Raw genomic sequence first — 20461 nt, forward strand, 5'->3', positions numbered from 1 at the left:
CGCCAGCGCGACAGCTAGTGCAGCGCCCAGGGGCAGGACGCGGAAGGGGCGGGCGGCACGCTTTACGGCAGAGTCGCTGGGTTCGGCTCTGCCACCTGCACGTGGGCCGAGCGCGCGGCCGCAGCCATGAAGAGGCCTAGTGAGTACGGGGCGCCCCCGCCTACTGCCCGCGCGCCCCAGGAACGGGACCGAGGCTGTGGCCGGGGACAGAGACTGGGGGGGCGGGGATTGCGGCGCCCGCCTGGGGCCGGGGCCGGGTGCGGTAGGAGGCTCGGGCGGGGCCAGGACTGGGGCGCGCGGCAGTGGGGGCCAGGCCGGGCGGTTGCGATCAATTGGAGACGATAGCAACGCGGGGCCGGGACTCCGTGCCCGTGACCTGTGGTGGAGGCCCGGCCACGCTCTGGCGCCGATAGGCGATGGCCTTGGTCTGCCCTCTGGTAACGGCATGTCTTGATTGCAGAGCTGCGGAAGGGCAGCAAGCGCCTGACGTGCCACAAGCGGTACAAGATCCAGAGGAAGGTGGGTCGCTGAGCCGGAGCAGTCGGATTCAAGGGACTGATTTCTGCCCCAAGCACAGCATGGGCAGGTGGGAGGGGGAAGGCGAGCGGGAAAGCTCAGGCCATGTCCGCACTGTCCTGCTTCCCGAGGGCTTTGGGCTGCGAAGTGCTACATGGAGCCTCATTGTGTTCAGCTACATTGAAGTTCTGAAGAGGCTAGTTGCGTTTGCAGGAGAGGGTTGTACGCTGTTTAGCACTCACCTGCACATCCCCTAGCTGGGGCCTTGTAGTGCAGCTCCTAGGTCTTTCACACCACGCGTGTTCGTGGTCCCACTGTTTGCCTAGGGCAGTGGGGCTCCATAGGGCTATGCAGCATTTCAACCTGTGTTTCATTTGGAAGCTGTTTTGATGCCTTTTGAGCTTGAAACAGTGAAATCGAAATGAAACAAAAGGCTTCAAAATGAAATGAAGGCACCCGAAATGTTTCAAGTTTCAAAGCAGCCCAGTGGGGGAGAGCTAAGGCTGCACTCCAAGCGGCTCCGCCAGCCCCACGCAGATCAGCTCAGCAGCAGGAGAGCCAGTGGTGGAGCCACTCTGAGCGCAGCCCTGGCCAGTGGCTCTCCCCTGCCCCTTGCTGCCAGGCTCAGCTCTGTGGGGCTGTGGAGCCTCTTGCCGCTGGGCTGTGTTCACCAGGGTTGCATTCAGAGTGGCTCCGCCACCGGATCTCCCTGCCTCCTGCTGCCAGGCTGCACTCTTGAGTGGCCCTGCCAGCTCCGTGGAGCAAAACCTGCCCTCTCAGCGCTGCCAGGCTCTTCCCGGGGTGTGGGTCCCCAGATATGAGGTATTTCTAATGTGCTGTGGTAACAAGAGCTCTAACATAGGGCTGTCTTACTTCGAAGTAGCAGGGGGTTTCATACCTTGCACCAGCAGAAGCAATAGGCTGCATGCTGTGGGGGGAATGCTGGTGTGGCTTTTTTTGGCCGATAATGTCACTGATAAATTCTGTGTTTATGGCATGCATGGGGCTAGGAATACAGCCCAGCAGCTTAGAGAGCAGCCTCCTGCCGGTAAGCCTGGGAGGGAAGGGAAATTGAGGCTCCTAGGGTAAAGGAGGGATGGTGGTGAATGCAATCCTGGGGCATGGGGTAGAGCCACACACTGCTATCTGGGGCAGCGGCAACAGCTCCCTGCCGCTGTGCGCACCCTTGGGAGAGGCATGGGGGCATGTGCCACCCCAGATTTGTATGCAGGGTGAGGGCAGGCTGCCCACTGCAGGCTTGGAGCCAGAGCTGTGCTCTGGGCGGGGTGGGCTCAGCTGTGGGGCTACAGGTAGCAGCACTGAGGGTGGGCTTTGGGGGCCATGGCCATCCCCAAATTCCCCATAGCCACCCTTCCCAGCACTGTTGCTGCCCACCCCACACAGTTGAGCCCATCCCATCCTCACCTACTCCAGGTGGAGCCCTGGCCCAGCCTCCACCTTGGGGAAGAGGCTGGCGCAGACCCTGCACCCGAGCCCACAGTGGGCAGCCCATCTTTGCCCCCTGCACAAATTTACATGCCCCTCACGCCTCCCCCCAGGGGTGCGCACAGTGGCAGGGAGCCATCCCTGCTTTGCTCTCCCTAGATGAGCTATCCACAGCTCTGCCTCAGCCTGGGGTTGCATTTGCCACCCTGGCTGGGCAGCACCTGCCCTATCCCTCCCTCACCCTGGGGGCCTTGATTTCCCTCCCCATGCTCCCCCCCCCCAGCAGGAGGCTGCTTTCCAAGCTTCAGGGCTGCATTCCTGGCCCAGTACTTGATGTGCACGCAGCATTTATCGGTGATGTTATAGGCCAAAAAAAGCTGAAGGCTGATAATGTTATTTTTTCTGTTATCAATGCTGATACAATATGAAACTGATATATCAGTGCACCTCTAGTCTTTACCTCCTTGCAGAGGGGCTGTGCTATGGAGGTGAGAGAATTATTTAGATCGGCATTAGCTTGAGCCTGAGTTAATGTACCTAGTTTATGTTGGCATGAGGGAACGCTCAGAGGATCTGGCAGTACTCCAGGGTGTCCCATCACCCTGGTTGAGAATCATTACAGTAGAGGTTATTTTAAGTGGATATGGGAGTCTGAATGGCACTTGAAAATTGCGTTCAAGTATATTGTAAAGAACAAATCTTCGTTGGGAGGGGCAGTGGCACAGATGACGTAGTACTGTAGATCTTTTGAATTTTTAAGTTCTGTAATACTTAGGATTCATTAATTTAGCTATAGCTACATGCATGTTGATTCTGCAATTGACCATCTTTTTCTGGCCACATACTTATATGTAGGCATTTAGCTTTTCCTATTAAATTGAATTCCAGTATATATTCTTTCTTGATTACAGGTACGGGAACACAAGAGAAAACTCAGGAAAGAAGCCAAGAAGCGTGGAAACAAAAAGCCCCGAAAAGATCCAGGCGTTCCCAGTGCTGCACCATTCAAGGAGGAAGTTCTTCGTGAAGCTGAGCAAAGGAAACAAAGGGTAACATATTTTAATTTTATAGTGAACTGAAAGGGGGTATGAAGACTTTCAGGGGAACTCGGTGCGTGTCATCCTTCACTTTACATAGCCTTAATAGCCATTTACTTGGGTGGGGGTGTTTAATGTAGTACCCGGTGCTGTCCACAGCCTGATCCAAGTGATTGGGTAGGGACCTGTGTCCTGGACCTTGGGGTTGCCCCATGCTGGATCTGTATGCTCAGCTGAGTGTTGGGATCTTTCATGTATCAACCCCAACATGCCACACTTTCAATTTAAGGTGTGATACAAACAAGCCACAAAGATGTTATACATTATATCTGGAATATCTTTGTATCTTATTTGCTATATTAATATCCCATAAATTAGCTTTAACATATGGAAGGATTACTGTTTAAGGCACAATTAACAACTTAATCATGTCCTAAATGTAGTGTATGCCAGGGCCCCAAGATCCCTTTCCAGTATAGTAACAGTTAATGTAGATCCCTAGTTGTAGGTTGCATATTACGGTAATTAATTTCACAATTTCAGATTTGAGCTCCTTCAGGACTCTAGGGTGAATGTTGTCAAGTCCTGGTGATTTGTTACTGTTTGCTTTATCAGTCTCCTGTAAAAGCTTGCCTTGTATCTCTGTTTGGATCAGTTCTGCTGACTTGTCTGCTGGGAGAAATGGCTCTGGTGAGGGATCACTCTGACATCTTTGTAATAAAGTTCTGTTGCAAAGAACTCATTTAGTACAAGTGCTAAAATTCATGCAAATTAAATTAATAACATTCTAAGTTAAGGGTTTTCAACCTCTTTTTAACAAGTGTACCCCTTCTGTTTCAAAATTTCACCTCGTACCCCTTTTATTTTTTTCTTGTTTTTAAGGGGGTGGGGCAGACTGAGGCCTCAGTGGTGGGGGAGGAAGTGGGGCAGGGCACAGGACTGAGCTTCATGTGGTGGGGGGCAGCTCCAGCCACTACATGCACCCCCTGGAGGTCATAGGGGGATGTGCCTCCAGATCATGTGTGGTAAGGGTGTGCCACTGCAGGCTGGGGCCAGGACAGTGCCAGGTTCTTCCTGGTGGGGGCCTGCGCTGGGCTGCGCTCAGGGTGGGCAGTGGCGGTACTGGGAGGGGGCTACGGGAGGGGCTGCAGCCGCTCCATAATTTTCTGTAGCCCGCCCCCCCACCTTCTTCCCCGTGCTGTCCTGGCTCCAGCCTGCAGCTCACCCTTGCGCCACATGCAGATCTGGGGGCACATAGCCCCTATGTCCTCTGGGGATGCACATAGTGGTGGGAGCTGCACCCCTCTGTCCTGCATTCTGCCCTGGCTGTGCATCACCTGCCCTGGCCCCACTCCCTGTCTCACTGTGGGGGGCTACCGCCACTCCAGAATTCTCCATAGCGCCCCCCCCAACCTTTCCTCCCAGCACTGCCACCACCTGCCCTGAACATAGTCCAGTCCAGTCCCCTGCCAGGAAGAGCCCAGCGCCACCCCAGCCCACACTGGCAGCAAGCCCCGTCCTGTGTGCAGATCTGGGAGCATACACCCCCATGCTCTCCCCGGGGGTGCATGTAGCAGCAGGAGCTGCTCCTGCCCCAGCTGTGCAGCATGTGCACCTACCCCAGCCCCACTCCCTCCCCCACCAATGGGGCCTTGATCTGCTGCCCCTATGCCCCTTCCCCCACAGCAGACTTACCAGTTGGACCCAGCTGCTAGCCACGCTGCCCGCTGTGCTCCTGGTTGCTTGCATGCTGCACTGTGACTTTGCCCACACACAGCATTTATCGAGCACATTTTTGGGCATGTCAGTTCTGCGTGCCCCTACGACCTTTTCAGGTACCTCTAGGGATACACATACCCCCAATTGACAGTTACTGTTCTAAGTGGGTATGTGTATCCTTCTAGAGGGGTCAGAAATCTACAGTCTACAGGCTGGATCTAGCCTGTAAAGAGATTTTATTCAGCCCACCAAGCTGGGGTGGCAGAGGCAGCCAAGTTGAAGGTGACAGCCTGCCTTTGGAATGGGCTATGTTAATTCAGCCTGCCATTGTCCAAAGGTTGCTGACTCTCTTCTAGAGCATTTCTCTTCCTCACGGCACTTTACAAACAACTATTCCTGATCATAAATTTAAGAAAGAGACTGCTTTTTTTTTTTTTGCTTGTAATTTTTTTTTAAATCTGTTTTTGTTTTATTTACTTCAGCTTGAAGAACTCAAACAGAAGCAGAAGCTGGCTAGGCAGAAAGAATTTGAAAAGAAGAGAAAGCTAGAAGCTAAAAAAGATGCTACCAAACCAAAAAAAGAGCCAGAAGGAAAGGTAGGTGGATCTGGAATAATTTTTCCTTTGTGAACAGTCTGGTTCATTTGCAGCCAAGAAGACATGTTTGTCCTTGTCAAAAGGAACAGGATTAAACTTTGTGCATCTATCCTTGAACTCCAATTGGTTTTAGATTGGAACAATAGAAAATATTTGCTGTACTGCAGTGATGCCAAGTCTGGTAATACTGTAGAAGTTACCCTGCGTTTCTTTTGATTTTTTGTGTTTTTAAAACAGAAATAGCCAACCTGTAGCATGTCAGACACAAGTGCCATGGGCAGCCTTCGTGTGTGGCATGCTGGCAGATCAGGCAGCACAACAGCTGATAGGGCAGAAATCAGCAGTGAATCAGGCAGGGAGCACAGGGCAGGAAGCAGAAAACAGAGCAGCAGATTGGGGAGGGGACTGGCATTGGGGAGGGGCAGGGTGCCTGCCTGCCAGAAGTTGGCCTCCACAGTTTAAGTGTTGAGAAGGTTTTATGTTCACGATCTAACTTCTAATTTTACAGTTTTTCATGTAGTACTTGGGTAGCTGCATCATGGGTATTAGAAATGTCACCTTCTGAGATTCCATTCACGTTTATAGGAATGATAAATATGATTCTCAAATGTATAGTCTTTCCTAAATAACATGATTTTTGCTTTTTCATGCTATTGCAAATACTGGAGCTCTTGTTTGCTGTTATTTCCCATTATGTAAGGGCAATGTTCTAACTGTTTGTTTCAAATGTCCTTCACCCTTCCTTCTATCTGCTTTTGCATTCAGGAATCCACCGTGAAACTGAAAACAAAATCTAGCAAACAACTAGATAAAAATTCAGCAAAATCATTTTGCAGGGAACTTAAAAAGGTAGGTATTCGAATTATCTTTCTAGTTGGGGATCCTTAATATTAAAACCCTAATTCCCAATTAAAGGTAAAAAGATGAAAGTGGTTTCAGTGTTCTGACTTGAAAGTTAGTGTTTTTTGTACATTAATAATTATTGATCTAGCAATAACAGGTTGATATAGGCTCAGTTGCTTGTGAGAACTGACTTAGAAACACAATGACTTGTCAGCAAAATTATGAAAAATATTAAATTAATTGGGTTTGCTGTAAGTCTTTTATTACTTGAAATTACAAGAAAACAGAAACAAATTTGTCCCCCCTACTTGACCAACATATGTGTGTGCACATGCATACACACACGCACTAGAATTGCTTGGTAAGAAAATACGGTGCCTCATAAAAATTAAATATAGTAAGTGCATCTGTCCAGAAAAACTGATCTGTTTTTGATCTGTTGGTGCTGTCTTAGTCTTAGTTACTAGAGTGAGAGAACAACTTAAAAAGCACTCTTCTTAAAAACATCCTGTTTACAATTCTTACAAGTAACTGTAATATTTCCCATCCTCCAGCAACTGGGGAGGAGCTGGACAGGTGGGGACTTCCTTCTGTGTTCTGTAACACTTTGTATATAACTGGTTTCACTGTTTTATCTTAATAAACAAAGCTTTTTCTTCTGTGTTGCACATTGATAACAGGAGGGAAACATTCCTTTGCTTTTAAGAGAGAGGAAAATATGACTGCAAAACCATAACATTGGCAGAGGATTCTGGGAAAAGCATGCTACACAACTTTTCTTAAGTCTCTTTCTAATTAACTTAATTTTCAAGTTGCTGCCCCTTTTGATTATTAAGCCATTGTCAGAAAAAGGAGTGTATATTGACCTTTTAAGTTCTAGAGAACTGTTAAGTTTAAAGTAGGACTGTCAAATGATTATAAAAAGTTTGATTATAATTAGTTGCATGATTAAAAAAATTAGTCACAATTAATCACGAGCCACAGGACGCTCATCCAGGGGCCTGGGGAAGTGGGGCACAGCTCCTGGTTGCTGCATATGCCCCATGGATTTGTGTGCAGGCGACCTGCTGCAGTCTGGGCACATGCTCCCCGTGCCACCTCTGGTGGTGCGCACAGTGGCAGGTAGCCTCCCCATGTCCCTGGACAAGCCTCCCGCAGCTCCATTCCACAACTCGCCCCAGGGCCCCATTCACCCCCTGCCCCACTCCCTCTCTCACTGTGGGGGCCTCAGTCTGCCCCCCCCCCCCCCAGTTCCCACTCCTCCACAGACTTGCCTGCTGGGTGCTGCTCTACATGCCACAAGGCTGCTTGCATTCCTGACCAATGCTGCAGCAGCTCATGTGTCTGTGCCCACCCCCTTCCTGTTGCAGCAGCCCAGAGCCCACACCTGGGCTGCCTTGTGATCCTCTGCATTGTCACTGCTGCCCCAATAGTCAGCCACGAGGCAGGAGTGATAGCGGTGGAGCTGAGCCCAGTGGGCTCCAAAACACATTAAAAAAATTAACACAAGAATCAATTAACATGTTAATCGTGCATATTAACAGCGATAAATCGACAGTCCTTGTTCAAAGATGACAGTTACCTGAATCTTGATTCTCATATGTGTACCTTGTTTGACTTGTGTGGTTCAAAAAAATGAATGCTTTTTTTTTCCCTGAGCCCTTTTTCTTTATCATTCCCACTTATAAAGCTTGATTGTATTAATTGTCCTTCAAAAATGAAAACCTTATTATAATGAGGGAACAATATTTTTGGTTTTAGACAGACTCTGTGAAGCTGTTTTCAATCCAGTGAATGACAGTCTATGTTCTTCATTCCACTATAGGTGATCGAGGCTTCAGATATAGTACTAGAGGTCTTAGATGCCAGAGATCCCCTGGGCTGTCGGTGTCCCCAGATAGAACAGATTATTACCAAGTCTGGAGAAAAAAAAAAACTAGTGCTTGTTTTAAACAAAATTGGTAAGTGAAACATTTCTGTCTGTACAGATATTTAGTTGATCATATGATTCTGCATTAATATATGAGCTATGAGGAAAATAAAGAAATCTGAAATACCGCTGAATACTGTAAGATCCAATTCTGAGCTCATTTGCTTGTTTAGCGTCTTAGTCTATAAAGGTGCATATCTACCCAGCTTTCTGACAAAACTTCCTACCAACTGATGTGATATAATTATACTTTTTAGCCATTCTTACTTTGCATGCTTGGCTTGATACAAAGGAGAGGAGGAAAGTAAGTTTCAAACAGACTACAGTAAAATCCCTGTTATCCAGGATTTTACTAATGGGCACACTCAACTAACTGGAATTTCTGGTGGGGGGAACTCACACATGGTGGTCACTGCCGCTACCCAGTGCTGTTGCCACTCCGCATGCGGCTGCCACCACTCCCTGCTTCAGGTGCAGCTGCCACCACTCCCCCGGCACTCCCTATTCTGCACTGCTGCTGCTTGGCGTACAGCTACTGCCACCCCCCAGTGACTCATCTGATTCTAGGCTATATGAATGTTACAAGAGTGATATATGAAGCTTGTACAGTGACAAGCCTGTTTTATTCCAGATCTGGTGCCAAGGGAGAATTTGGAGCAATGGTTGTGTTATTTGAAGAATGAGTTGCCAGCAGTTGCTTTTAAATCCTCAATGCAGCTGCAAGATCGGAGTACGGTAAGAGCATTTCAGTCTTGTGTTATGTGAGACTGAATCCTCTTGTTTGTGGCCACAGGCAGCAGAAAGCCAGGGCTAATGGGGCTTAGCCCTCCCAAATGCAAGGCAGTATAGAGGGCCACAGGGCAGCCCGGGTAGTTGCAGCAGAGGAGGGGCGCACACAGATACAGAAAAGCAGCCTCAGCAGCCCGGTAGTATGTAGACCACTGCCCATCACACAGCAGGTAAGTCTGTCGTGGGGAAGAGGCCAGGGGGTGGTGGGGACAGATTGAGGCCCCCACAGTGAGGGGTAGAGTGTGGCAGGGGCTGGGGTGAATGGGGCCTCTGTGCTTGAGTGGGTCATGTGATGCTCAGAGCCCAAATGGCTCATTCGTGGGTGTGGAGGAGCCTCCCACTGCTGTGTGCACCCCGGCAGAGGCGCTGGGTCAGGTACCGCCTGGATCCGTGCAAAAGGCAGAGGCAGGTTGCCGTTGTGGGCTGGGGTGCTGCACCCCGCTGACCTGGGAGTGACGCAACACTATTTGCTGCCACGCACTGACTGCCACATCCTGTGCCCAGCCCCTGCCTCAATCTCATGCCCTTCCTCACTGTGGGGGCCTCAATCTGCACCTCCCCCGCACTCCCTTTCCTCACAACCGATTTACCTGCTGGGGGTGCGTGTGTGCATGCATGAGTGTGTGTGTACTTGCTCGCACACGCACAGGCCTCCCCCCCCGCCTCCCATAATAATTTCTCTCTCTACCTTTGCTCATGGCTGGGTTGAAACATGATGAAAAGCAAAACTCTTGACGCAAGAGTGAAGATGGCAAGATCCAACTCTGATTTCTCCCAGTCAGGGTACTATCTTTTACAAAAGTCTAAGAGGTTTGGGTTTTTTGCTAACTTATATAACTGCAGGTGATGTTTTTTTTGCTTAGTGATACAGTGATCCTTTCATGTATAAATATTTTTTAACTTTTTGAATTAAGATTTAATTCTTCACATGCATACAGTTAAAAGGCATGTTCTTTGTTTTTCCCTTTTTGAATGTTACATCAGGAGAAGCTCACAAAGAAAAGGCGACATAAAGATATGTCAGTAAGCAATATGTGCTTTGGAAAGGAATGCCTTTTGAAGCTTCTTCGAAAGCATTGCAAGACTCAAGAGAAGGCCATTAAAGTTGGGGTGATAGGTACTTTTTCTCCCCTCTCCTTTCTCTTGTAGGAATACTGTGAAGGTGGGCAACATAATGAGATTGGAGGGTTCCTTCTCACATCCAAGGCTTTGAAGCATTGTGTGGTCTCTTATGGAACATTTTTATCTCTGATGTGAGATTTAGTATAGCTGCACCCTCATGGCCAGTGATGAATGGTTCCACTTCTACCCAAAATTTATCTTTTGTAAATGGGTCCTGATATTCATGACTAACGGAAAGTGAAGCACAGGATTTATCTTGTGATCTTACACTGACTATACATATTCCTAAGGCCACCCCTAAAGCCAGTAGTTTTGAACTAATTCATGTGGACTAGAGCAGGGGTTGTCAAACAGGGGTACGTGGAAAGGGGCTAGGGGGTATGTGTGGGCAGGCAAGGATGGAGTGCTACTACCCATGCCACTGCCTCCCGGGAGTGGAGGGGGGTGGGAGATGAAGGGCAGCACCTCCTCTCTGTGGGCACACAGGTGCTGCTTGGCCAGCTGGATGCAGAGGGTGGGGCTTGTACGTGGCAGCAGTGACTGCCATCCACCACACTGTGCCACCGCCGCATGCAAGCCCCCCCTGCTCCACATCTGGCTACACGCATGCACGCGTGCGCGCGTCCAGCTGGGGTACACTCCTGAAAACAGGTTGAAAACCCCTGGACTAGAGTTTCTTGTTTTATTTAATTTATTACCATTTCTGTGTCTGTGCTTAGGTTTTCCAAATGTGGGAAAGAGCAGCATAATCAATAGTTTGAAGGAAGCGCGTGTCTGTAATGTGGGGCCACTAAGAGGTGTGACCAAGTAAGTTTAATTTGATAAAAGCCCACTATTTTTTATTTTTCTTGTTGCTGTTTGCTTACCTAGTAATTTTAATTTCTACAATTTTCTTCAGTGCCTGCTCTAATCAGTTAAAGTTTACAGTGCGTAGCTCCTTTATTCTAGAAGGATCAAAACACCCCCTCTGCACTTTTAAAAAGTGTAGTGGGGTCTGTGAGTATGAAGGCACTGTTAAGTTGTATATTAATTTTGAAGTAAATGTTTCATATACACATCGTGTAAATTATTCACTGCTTTTAAAATCTGGCCTAAGGCAGGGATATTCAAACCTTGCTTATTGTCTGTTCATTAACACGCACCAAGACAAGGACTGATGTACTGAAGGATATATTGAAACCTACTGATCTTAAATACAGAGATGTGGACCGCAGGGACTAGTATGATCAGTTTCACATTTGGTTGTTCATATGTACAGGTCTGATTTCTCAGGACCTGCTTCATTAAAGTTGAAGACACTCATGGGCAGGCCGTGTGATAAATTTATGGCAGCAGCAATCCAATAAACTAAGCCTAATCGTCTATTAAATATGGTATCCATTAGGGGTGCACTAACAGATTTTTTTGGGCCGATACTAATGAGTGATTTTATTGACCAGCCATATTGGCTGATATGCATTGGAGAGCAGCATCCAGCTGTTAAACCTGGGGTAAGGGACATTGGCGGGTGAGGGGGCAGATTGAGGCCCCCATGGTGAGGGAGGGAGTGAGGCAGGGGAGGCATTACCCAGTCAGGGCAGGGCTGTGCAGGTCATGGGACAGAGCTGCAGGTGGCTACTGCAGGGGGGGCTCCCACTGCTGCATACACCCCAGGGGAAGTATGGGAGGCACATGCCCCCTGGATCTGCGTGTGGGATGAGGGCAGGCTGCCCACTGGGCTTGGGACTGGGGCTCTTACCAGCAGGGGGGCTGGGCCAGCTCTGTGTTTGGGGTGGAACAGGTGGCGGTGCTGAGAGTGGGGTGGGGGGCTACAGTGAATTTTGGGGTGGCTGTAGCCCACCTCAATAGCCGCCCCCCTCAGCATCGCTGCCAACTCTGCTCCTGCCCCCAACCACCCGAAACACAGACCTGGCCCAGCCCCCTTGCCAGGAAGATGCCCTGCCTCAAGCCCACAGTGGGCAGCCTGCCCTTGCCCCACACACAGATTCGGGGGGCACATGCCCCCCCCCCGTCTCCCCCTAGCTGCTCACAGTGGCAGGAACCATCCCCACCCTGCGTCCCATCCCCCTCCCCCCCCATGAGCCTCCCACAGCTCTATCCTGCCCTGGCCCAACTGGGCAACACCTGCCCCAGCCCCACTCCCTCCCTTATCATGCAGGCTTCGATCTGCCATCCCCTCTCCTGCTCCAGACTTACTGGCCAGATGCTCTCCAAGCTGCCTGGCTGCATTCCTGACCATGCATGGTGTGACTGCATGCATGCACGCAACATTTATCAGCAACATTATCATCCACATCAGCCAAAAAAGGCTGATTGCTGATAAGGTCAATGTTCCTTTTATCAGTGCCAGTACAATGTGGACTGATGTATCGGTGTACCTCTAGTATCCATATTAGGTTTTTTTTATGTGATCTCTAATCTTTTGAATTTCCTGCAGCTGTTAGTCACCTTTTTGGTCAGCAGGAGAATGTGCCTAGTAAATTTGCAGACTAGGAATCGAGACCTAACCCTACAAGTTACTGTACCTGTCTGTGTTACAGTCTGACTATCTTTAAAATGGGGGTACCATAGTTATAATGATCTACTTCGTAGTTTAGAAAAAAGAGGGATCCCTTTGTGAATTACCACGTGCAGAAAATTTTCAGTCTTATTGCTGTCACTCTTGTATGTTGTGCTGAATTATGTAGATGCGAATAATACATTTTAGAGAGAAAATCAGAAGGCTTTAATATCCCATACTCTTTCAGTGAGTTGGTGACAGTTATGAATAGAACCTATGAGTCCTCCATTTACAAGACTTCTTAGTTTTAGGCTTTTAATATACATGAAGCACATGATGATGTATTGGTACTGACTTTGTATGAGGAGTTTTTATTCAATCCAACACTGAGCTTCATGTCTTGCTTCTTCTTACGAAATACATTTAGCTGATTAATTTGTGTTTACCTAATTGAGTGATGCATTTTCTCTCTCAAAGGTGCATGCAAACAGTGCATATTGACAAACAGATCATCATATTGGACAGCCCCAGCATAGTTGTGTCTCCCTCCAACTCTACTCTTGCTCTGGCTTTGAGAAGCCTCACAAATGTTGGAGAATCTAGAAACTTATTAGATGCAGTTAATGCTGTTCTGAAACACTGCAGTAAGCAGCACGTAAGTTATTCAGTAATATTTAGGTTCTGTCCACTGCTCTTGCTCTAATAAAAAGGCTCATTCTGGCAAACAGTAGTAGAATGTGGCCTACAGAAAGCTGAGCATGAAGGCTTCCTCAGGGGGAGGGGTTTTTTTTTCCATATAGACAGCCAGCTTCTGCCTGTTATATCTGGTTGACTGGCAGATAAAATGCACCAGATCCTTTTAGCTTCTTGTTGCATAACTTTTCTTATAATTTGATGATTTTACTAATGGAGTGAGAAATGAAGATATGCTTAATGTCTTACTGTTATGTTGAAGACATCAGATCCAACTCTGATCTCATTCCTAGATGCCCAGTATTAAGACTGATACTCAGACTGACTCCCATTTATTTCAGCTGGGTATGTATACACCTACTCTTGGAGTGTTTCAAAAGAGAAGTAGCTGTTACTTTCTAATGGCTGTGTAAAGGTGGTGACAATACATATGTAGCACAATCACTCCAACTTTAACACTGCTTCATGCAGTTCCTCTTTTGAAACAGCTCCAAATGCGTGTTCTCATCTAAAGCTGGGTATCTCCCAAATGTCATGCTGATTTGTAGGTGCAGTAGAATGGGATGTGTGATTCAACTAGGGCAGGGGTTTTCAACCTTTTTTGAGGAGTGTACCTCTTCTGGTGGGTACCCCCTTCCAGATGTGGACTTGGGGGTCCCCTTGACAGCCAAACACAAAGCAGCAGCAGGCCATGTACCCCCTGGGGCTTTCCCAGTCTTCCTGGGGGTATGCATACCCCGGTTGACAACCCCTGAACTAGAGCAAGAACATTGTAACTGCTGTATTTGCTGATGGAGTACCCTGTAATGTCTGGTTCCAAATGTAGAAGTAAAGCATCTTCCTCTCTCATTCTCTCTTCCTGTGTGTTAGGTATTAGTTTTAGATCAGTAATTTATCATTTTCCTGAAAATGTGAACTAGTCTTTTTGGTTTTTTTCTGTTTCAGGTAATGCTGTGCTACAATATACCAGACTTCAGAAATTCACTGGAGTTCTTAACTTTGCTTGCTCAGAAAAGGGGTATGCTGAAAAAGGGAGGTGTCCCTGATACAGAAGGTGCAGCCAAATTACTGCTTTATGATTTGACAGGGTAAATACATTTTTATTTTGTTTCTGTACATAATGTACTCTGGGTGCTAGTGAATTACATGAAAGGTTAAGGTAGTCTTCCCCACCTCTCCCCCCTCTTTTTTCCTGCATCATGGAAGAGGATGTTGGATGAATGTATTTTGACATCAGATTTCAAGAATGGGATGGAATATGAATTATTTTACACACACATAATTAATCCATGGAACTTAAGAAAATTTATTGTATGTCACACAACAGCAGGGGTGCTGACCTCTGCCAAAACACGTGCTGACGTCTGCCAGAAAACGTCTGTCCCCTAAGCAAATATTTCTCTTTTGTAGACAGAAGAGTAGCTTAGACAGACCATTACTCCTATTCACATTTTATAGGGGTTACCATATTTCTTTGTTTAGAATGAATTCAGCTGTCTTAATGACTAGCAGAGTGTGTTGACTTTCTTCCTAGTTAAAGAATAGGACTCATTAGCAAGTGGCTGTGTGTGTAAACGGTGACAAATCACACCAGAAAACCAAGGAATTGTCGCAGAGATCCAAGTGCTTAAAATATCTCAAAATCCAGTTAGAATTTAATTCTGTAAAAGTGCATTGCATATAAGGAATTGGCTATGCTGAGAAGTGTAAGAAAAGAAATGAGTGTTTCATGTGTATCTTTAAATGCGTGAAATGGTTAAAGCATATGGGTGTTTTTATTCAGTTACTTTCTTTTCCCAGTGCCAAAATAAGTTACCACTCACGACCTCCTATGTCTCAAAATCTGTCGTCACATCTTACTAAAGAGACGGTAGCAGAAATGCAGAAAGGTTTTAATTCAGAGGAGCTAGAAAAGGATAACATGAACACAATTAACGGTGAGATTAATGGTAACACACTATCATAGTTATGGTTATCATAGGTAGTGGTTTTCACATGCAACTCTCAAATGAGAGGCCTGTTTTAGAGATAAATGGTTTTCCTAGAAAGTTCTGACTCTCAAAATTAATGGCCTATGGGTTTGGTCTTTGTCTTTGAGAGGAGAATGAAGCTGTTCTCTTGACCCTCTTCTAAAATGTCTTAACACTCAGTCTCCTGTTTTCCCAGAAACTCCATTCTGGATATACCTCTGGTGATCTGGAGTCCTGTTCACAGCAGCTTGCAGTGCTGTTCAAGAAATTAATGCAAGGGTGGGCAAAATGGCAGATCTGGCCCATGGCCAAACCCCATTGCCTAGCAGCCCCTGCCCATATCGCTGTGGCTGGTTTCCATGAAGACCCTAGCAACAGCGGCACTGTGACCATGCAGGGTCAGGGTCAGGGTTTCCATGGATACAGGCCTCAGCAGCACTAGCAGGGTGCACTGCTGGGTGGGGAGCTGCTCAGGGGCTGGGATCTTGCAGTGGTGACGACATGGTTCAGAGCTGGGGCAGAGTTGCGACCTGCTGCCTGTACGCCCCTGCCTGGGGCTTGTGGGCAGCAGGTAGCAGCTCTGCCCTGGTTCTGGACCATGTTGTCCCAGCCCCAGAGCAGTTCCCTTCCCAGCTCCATGCTGGCCTCCACTTAAACCTTGGTTCTGCACCACTGTTGCTGGGGTCTCCCTGGAAACCAGCTGCAGTGATGTGGGCAATGGCTGCTGGGGCAGTAGTCCACCAGGGGCCCAATCTGGCCCTCAGGCTGGACTTTGCTCGCCCCTGAATTAATGCTTCTCTAAGGCTGAAGTGGTTTTCTGAGTTGAACCTCCTCCCCAAATCTCTGCATAACTGAGTCTTCAGAATGAGATTAGGAGGCAATCCTAACATTGTAAAATTCTAAAATCTATAATGGTACCAGTTATTGTCGTAACTTTAAAAAAATCAGTGTGGCTAAATTTGATTTGCTGGCTCAAGTACAGGGTATAGATTACAGTCTTTTTTCTAGCTGTGTCATGCATTTACTGTAACACTAGACAAGTCAGGGAATCGTCCTGTTTCCAGTTACCCCTTCCCAAAAAGGTAGGAAATGTCACTTAACTATTCAGAGAGTACTTGGGTGCCCAGATTGCAACATGCATTTATTTGTACTGAGCATGTGTTCATAAGCATAGGCCTGATAGAGCCTCAAGGCTGTTGCATCTAACCAATTGGCAGGGATCTTGGTTTCTCCTGACAAAAAAAAAAAATTGCAAATTCTCTGATTTTAAAAACCCCCAAATCTATAAATAAAATTAAAAGCCCCCGCACAACCTCCCCTAGCCCCTGTCCCCCAGTCCTGCTGGAGGGGGCCCCCAGCTGCCAGGGCTATGGGGGCAGGGACCCTGGTCCGCAGCTCCCTGCCCCCAACAGAAGGCAGTGCTGCCAAAGGAGTACAGAGCTGGCTCCCCCACTGCTGCCTGCCTGCTGGCTCTTGGCAGCAGTGTGCACTCTGGGTGGCAGGGGGGACCTGCACTCCCCAGGTACGATCAGGGGGTGGAAACAGGGTGGGTGCGTGCTGTGTGGCTTCCCTGAAGGTCCAGTAGTGCACTGCTCTGGGTCCGTTAGCCACTGGCCGGGCGGGCACTCCCCAGCCAGCTTCCCGCAGGGCTGAGGGAGCAAGGAGGTGTTGGGGGAAGCCCCACATGGATTACCTACGTAACTGGCAGCATGTGGAGCCGGAGTGGCACTCTACTGGCCTGAGTGGACTCCACACTTCCATGTATGACTTCCCTTAATACAGTGCTGTTCAGGTCCGTGCACTGCCAGCTGGGCGCACACTCCATGTGAGGCTTTCCCCAATGCCTCCCTGCTCCCTCAGTCCCCAGCCAGCATCCCACAGGAGTGCCTGCCTGGCCAGCGGCATGTGGACCCAGAGCGACATGCTATTGGCATGAGTGGGCTCCGTACTTTTCTGTGTGGCTTCTCTGAAGGGCCGGTAGTGTGCCATTCTAGGTTCATGCCCCACTGGCCAGGCAGGCATTCCTGTGGGAAGCTGGCTCGGGGCTGGGGGAGTGGGGAGGTGTTGAAGAAAGCCGGACCTGGAGTACCTGCCCACCTGGTGGTGCATGGACCTAGAGCGGCATGGTATTAGCTCAAGCGGGCTCTGGGCCTCTGTGTGGCTTCCTTGAAGGGCTGATACCACACAACTCTGGATCCATGTGCTGCCGGCTAGGTGGGCACTCCATGTGGGGCTCTCCACACCACCTTCCCCGCTCCCCCAGCCAGCTTCCTGCAGGAGTACCTGGCCAGCTAGCTGCACGTGGACCCAGAGGGCATTCTCGCAGCCCTTCAGGGAAGCTGCACATGGAGGCGCAAAGCCAGCTCAGGCCAATGCTGTGCCCTTTGCCGTCCACGTGTTGCTGGCTGGGCAGGCACTCCATGCCTTTCCCTAACACCTGCTGATGCCCCCCAGCCTTGACTGACAACCCCCCCAGCCCCCTGCAAGCCCCGCTTACCTTACAGGCTCCAGGAAGGGAAGTGAGCCTGAGCCCAGCCTTGGGTGACTAAGAGCCTCAGACCCAGCCCTTTCCCCCCTCCGGCAGGGTTGGAGGGGGAGGGGGAGGGTCCCTGCCCTTTTTGCAATTAGCTTGTGCAGGCTTGAGCTCTTTGCAAAAGTGGGAAATTCACAGGTTTCTCTGCTAAAAGGTAAGATCTGGGGGGGGGTTTCTCTGATAAAATAAAGAAATCCGTGGTTTTCTCTGTTTTTTTGTGGGAAACAGAAAACCTGGATCCCCGCTAATTGGTCACTCTGGCTAGCTTTCAATGTCAGTTCAGACTTAGATTCTTCATTTTCAGACTTCTTTCTAAAAGATATTATCTTGGCAAAGTGTTGAATGTAAGTGACTTAGTGCTTGCAAATACCTATCACTTAGTTCTTTTGCTAACCCAATTAACTGATTTCTCTAATGCCTTTCACAGCTGTAAAATATCCCAATTTGGCCAGCAGTCTTCTTTTCCAGTTTTCTGGCATGACAAATGGGGCAACTGAAGAGACTGCATTGGAAGAGGAAATGTCAGAACAAGATGACTTGGAAACTAGTGAAAACGAGAATGATGTAGTCAATGATCAGGAAAGTGCTAAGGAAGAAGCAGCTGGTGAAGAGGTACTTTTAAATAGTTTCACAAAGGCTTCCAAGTCCCAGGCCTGAAAAAAATAAAACCCATTGGTAACATGGCGTGTAAACTGAGAGAGGTTATACAGTAGAGAAGCAGCAGGGGAGATCACCCAACTTGCTTAACTTGGGGGAGAAAAACTTATCGTCAGAAAAGTAACTGTCTAAAAATGGTACTTTCTTGCTCACATTTGAGCCCTGTTCAGATATTTCTCTTATACTTAAAAAGCTTACAATATTAACTTTTAGTTTTTATAAATTTCCCCTTCTTATGTCTATAGAACTGCCAGTTTTGGGAGAGTGAGCTGGATTTTAGTCTGGCTTATGCATAAATCAAAGTGTTAAACTATATGCTCTAGCTGTTAAATACTTATTGTCTAATAATGATGCAGGAACCAGAAAGAGCCCAGCTTGAATACTCAGAACGTAGCATAAGCTTATTGGAACCTGACTGATCCTTAAAGTACTGAATAAGCAAAGCTACCGGATTAATACTATGGGGTTTATATTTATAGTGCATTCAGATTTCTAGCTTCTCTGTTCATAATGGGGAGTTCCAAGCGTTTTCTTTTAACCAGTTTCCCTGGCAAAGTTTTCAAGCTGCCTGCTATCAACTTAACTCTTGCAAAAACTAGTGTAAGATGGGTTAGCAGTCTTCCCTGCACCTTCCTAAAATATTGTTATGTTGCATCCATCTCTTCTGGCTATGAGTATATCAAAATTGTAGATAATTAGTTTAAATATAGTACCTCTGCCCTGAAGGTTGTAGTTCTAAACAGTGTACAGACAGGGAAGTGGAGTGGGATTGAGCAGTACAAGATAACATAAATTTCAATCTTAACATATACCCCCTGCCCTTCCTCCCCACTCTTCCCAAAAAAAAAAAAGCTTTGCCCCACCCTCCCTCTTGTCCAGGTAAACTGACACTAATAAGAATATCTATTGGTATTGGTTTTAGGAAAATAACATTCAGGTGGACAACAAAACAAGTAATCAAAAAACAAAAGTAAAAGATACAACCTTAAAAAGGCAGCTGGCAGGTATGTATTAAAAGCCACAAGCTTTCTTAAGTCATTCTATGTAGTAATGGTAGCAAGAGCTCATAGCTAACAGCTTGCTTTTTTTTCTTTCCCCTTGAAGGTGGAGACCCCAATACTTTATCATTCAACCTAGATAAAACAGTTGATGAAGATGATTCTTATGATTTTAACATAGATTATGCATAAAGGCAGAAATGTGCACTCAGAGACCTGATTTTTTTTTTTTAATGCATTGTTAACTTTGCAAGCAACTTTGAACATTTTCCTGCTGCCTTTCAGTGCTGCTAAAATCCTGCAGAACACAGGTCTTAAGCAGAGATTCAGCATCTCTATAGGCATGTAAAATATTGTATATAATGCAGCATGCCCTTGTGGGTTTTCACATGTGATATAGTTTGGTATAAGTATTTTGTTTTAAATAAATGTTAAAGAGTTTAACTGTATTTGAGGGGGATTTTTTTCTATGTACCACAGAAGGGTACTTAAAAAAAATTAAACCCAATACTATTTTTACATTTTTTAAAGTAACCACGGTAGATATTTTAATTAACGCAATATAAAGTGAAATTGCATGCACTTTGTTTTCACTTAGTGTGTGAATAAACAGACATAAATTACTTCAGATTCCACTTTTTATTTTAAATAATTCTCCTTTACAGCAGTAGTTCTCAACCTTTTCTCTACCAGGACCCATTTATAAACATCAATGGCCAGCCCCAGCCCCCCGGTGTGTAGTGCAGGGGCCCCAAGCAGTCCTTCGCAGGCTGGAACTCTGCCACCCTGCAAGGGAATAGCCATAGTTTCACACATTTTTCTCATTTAAAGCAGAATCCATTTTGAAAGTTTAATTTATTTTTTAAATTTCTTTGCAACCCTTTCATATATTCTTGCAACCCACAGGATGAGAAATGGTGCTTTAGAGTGCGTCTGTATTGTACAAATATACGGGCTAATCCCAGCTAAAGTGCCTCTGTATGCTGGAGCAGATGCTGCTGTGCCATTCCACCACTTGTAGGCTGGTAAGAAGGAATCACAGCACCCTTCACCACAATTCCCCAGAGACTTCTGAGGAGTTCTGCTGTGAGGTATTGACTCCCCTCTCTAGG

At 47.3% G+C, this 20461-nt stretch overlaps 1 protein-coding gene and 4 non-coding genes across 5 annotated transcripts; all 5 read left to right on the forward strand.

Annotated features, from left to right (window-relative positions):
* Window positions 1-26: 26 nt before the first annotated feature.
* Window positions 27-19972, forward strand: GNL3 (G protein nucleolar 3). Its single transcript, XM_090021532.1, has 15 exons — window positions 27-139; window positions 461-519; window positions 2874-3011; window positions 5201-5314; window positions 6080-6163; window positions 7983-8118; window positions 8719-8822; window positions 9861-9993; window positions 10718-10805; window positions 12976-13153; window positions 14137-14279; window positions 14992-15128; window positions 18122-18306; window positions 19274-19355; window positions 19456-19972. The coding sequence occupies exons 1-15, from the start codon at window positions 127-129 to the stop codon at window positions 19539-19541; spliced, it is 1680 nt and encodes a 559-aa protein (XP_089877658.1). The 5' UTR covers window positions 27-126; the 3' UTR covers window positions 19542-19972.
* On the forward strand, window positions 8182-8255 carry LOC149855681 (small nucleolar RNA SNORD19). The gene has a single exon (XR_016438612.1). It is a non-coding gene; the product is annotated as a small nucleolar RNA SNORD19 (small nucleolar RNA).
* Window positions 9576-9656, forward strand: LOC149855682 (small nucleolar RNA SNORD19B). The gene has a single exon (XR_016438608.1). It is a non-coding gene; the product is annotated as a small nucleolar RNA SNORD19B (small nucleolar RNA).
* Window positions 12820-12898, forward strand: LOC149855683 (small nucleolar RNA SNORD69). Its single transcript, XR_016438614.1, has one exon. It is a non-coding gene; the product is annotated as a small nucleolar RNA SNORD69 (small nucleolar RNA).
* LOC149855684 (small nucleolar RNA SNORD19) lies at window positions 13412-13485 on the forward strand. Its single transcript, XR_016438613.1, has one exon. It is a non-coding gene; the product is annotated as a small nucleolar RNA SNORD19 (small nucleolar RNA).
* Window positions 19973-20461: the final 489 nt, after the last annotated feature.

The sequence above is a fragment of the Crocodylus siamensis genome, chromosome 11 (assembly GCF_052110815.1).
Source record: "Crocodylus siamensis isolate JL-2025a chromosome 11, ASM5211081v1, whole genome shotgun sequence".
Classification (NCBI taxonomy): Eukaryota; Metazoa; Chordata; order Crocodylia; family Crocodylidae; genus Crocodylus; species Crocodylus siamensis.

Excerpts from the sequence above, each read along its gene's own strand:
- GNL3 (XM_090021532.1), top strand. Across the intron at positions 6,164-7,982 it reads TTTGCAGGGAACTTAAAAAG|GTGATCGAGGCTTCAGATAT; the intron begins GTAGGTATTCGA and ends ATTCCACTATAG. Across the intron at positions 8,119-8,718 it reads GCTTGTTTTAAACAAAATTG|ATCTGGTGCCAAGGGAGAAT; the intron begins GTAAGTGAAACA and ends GTTTTATTCCAG.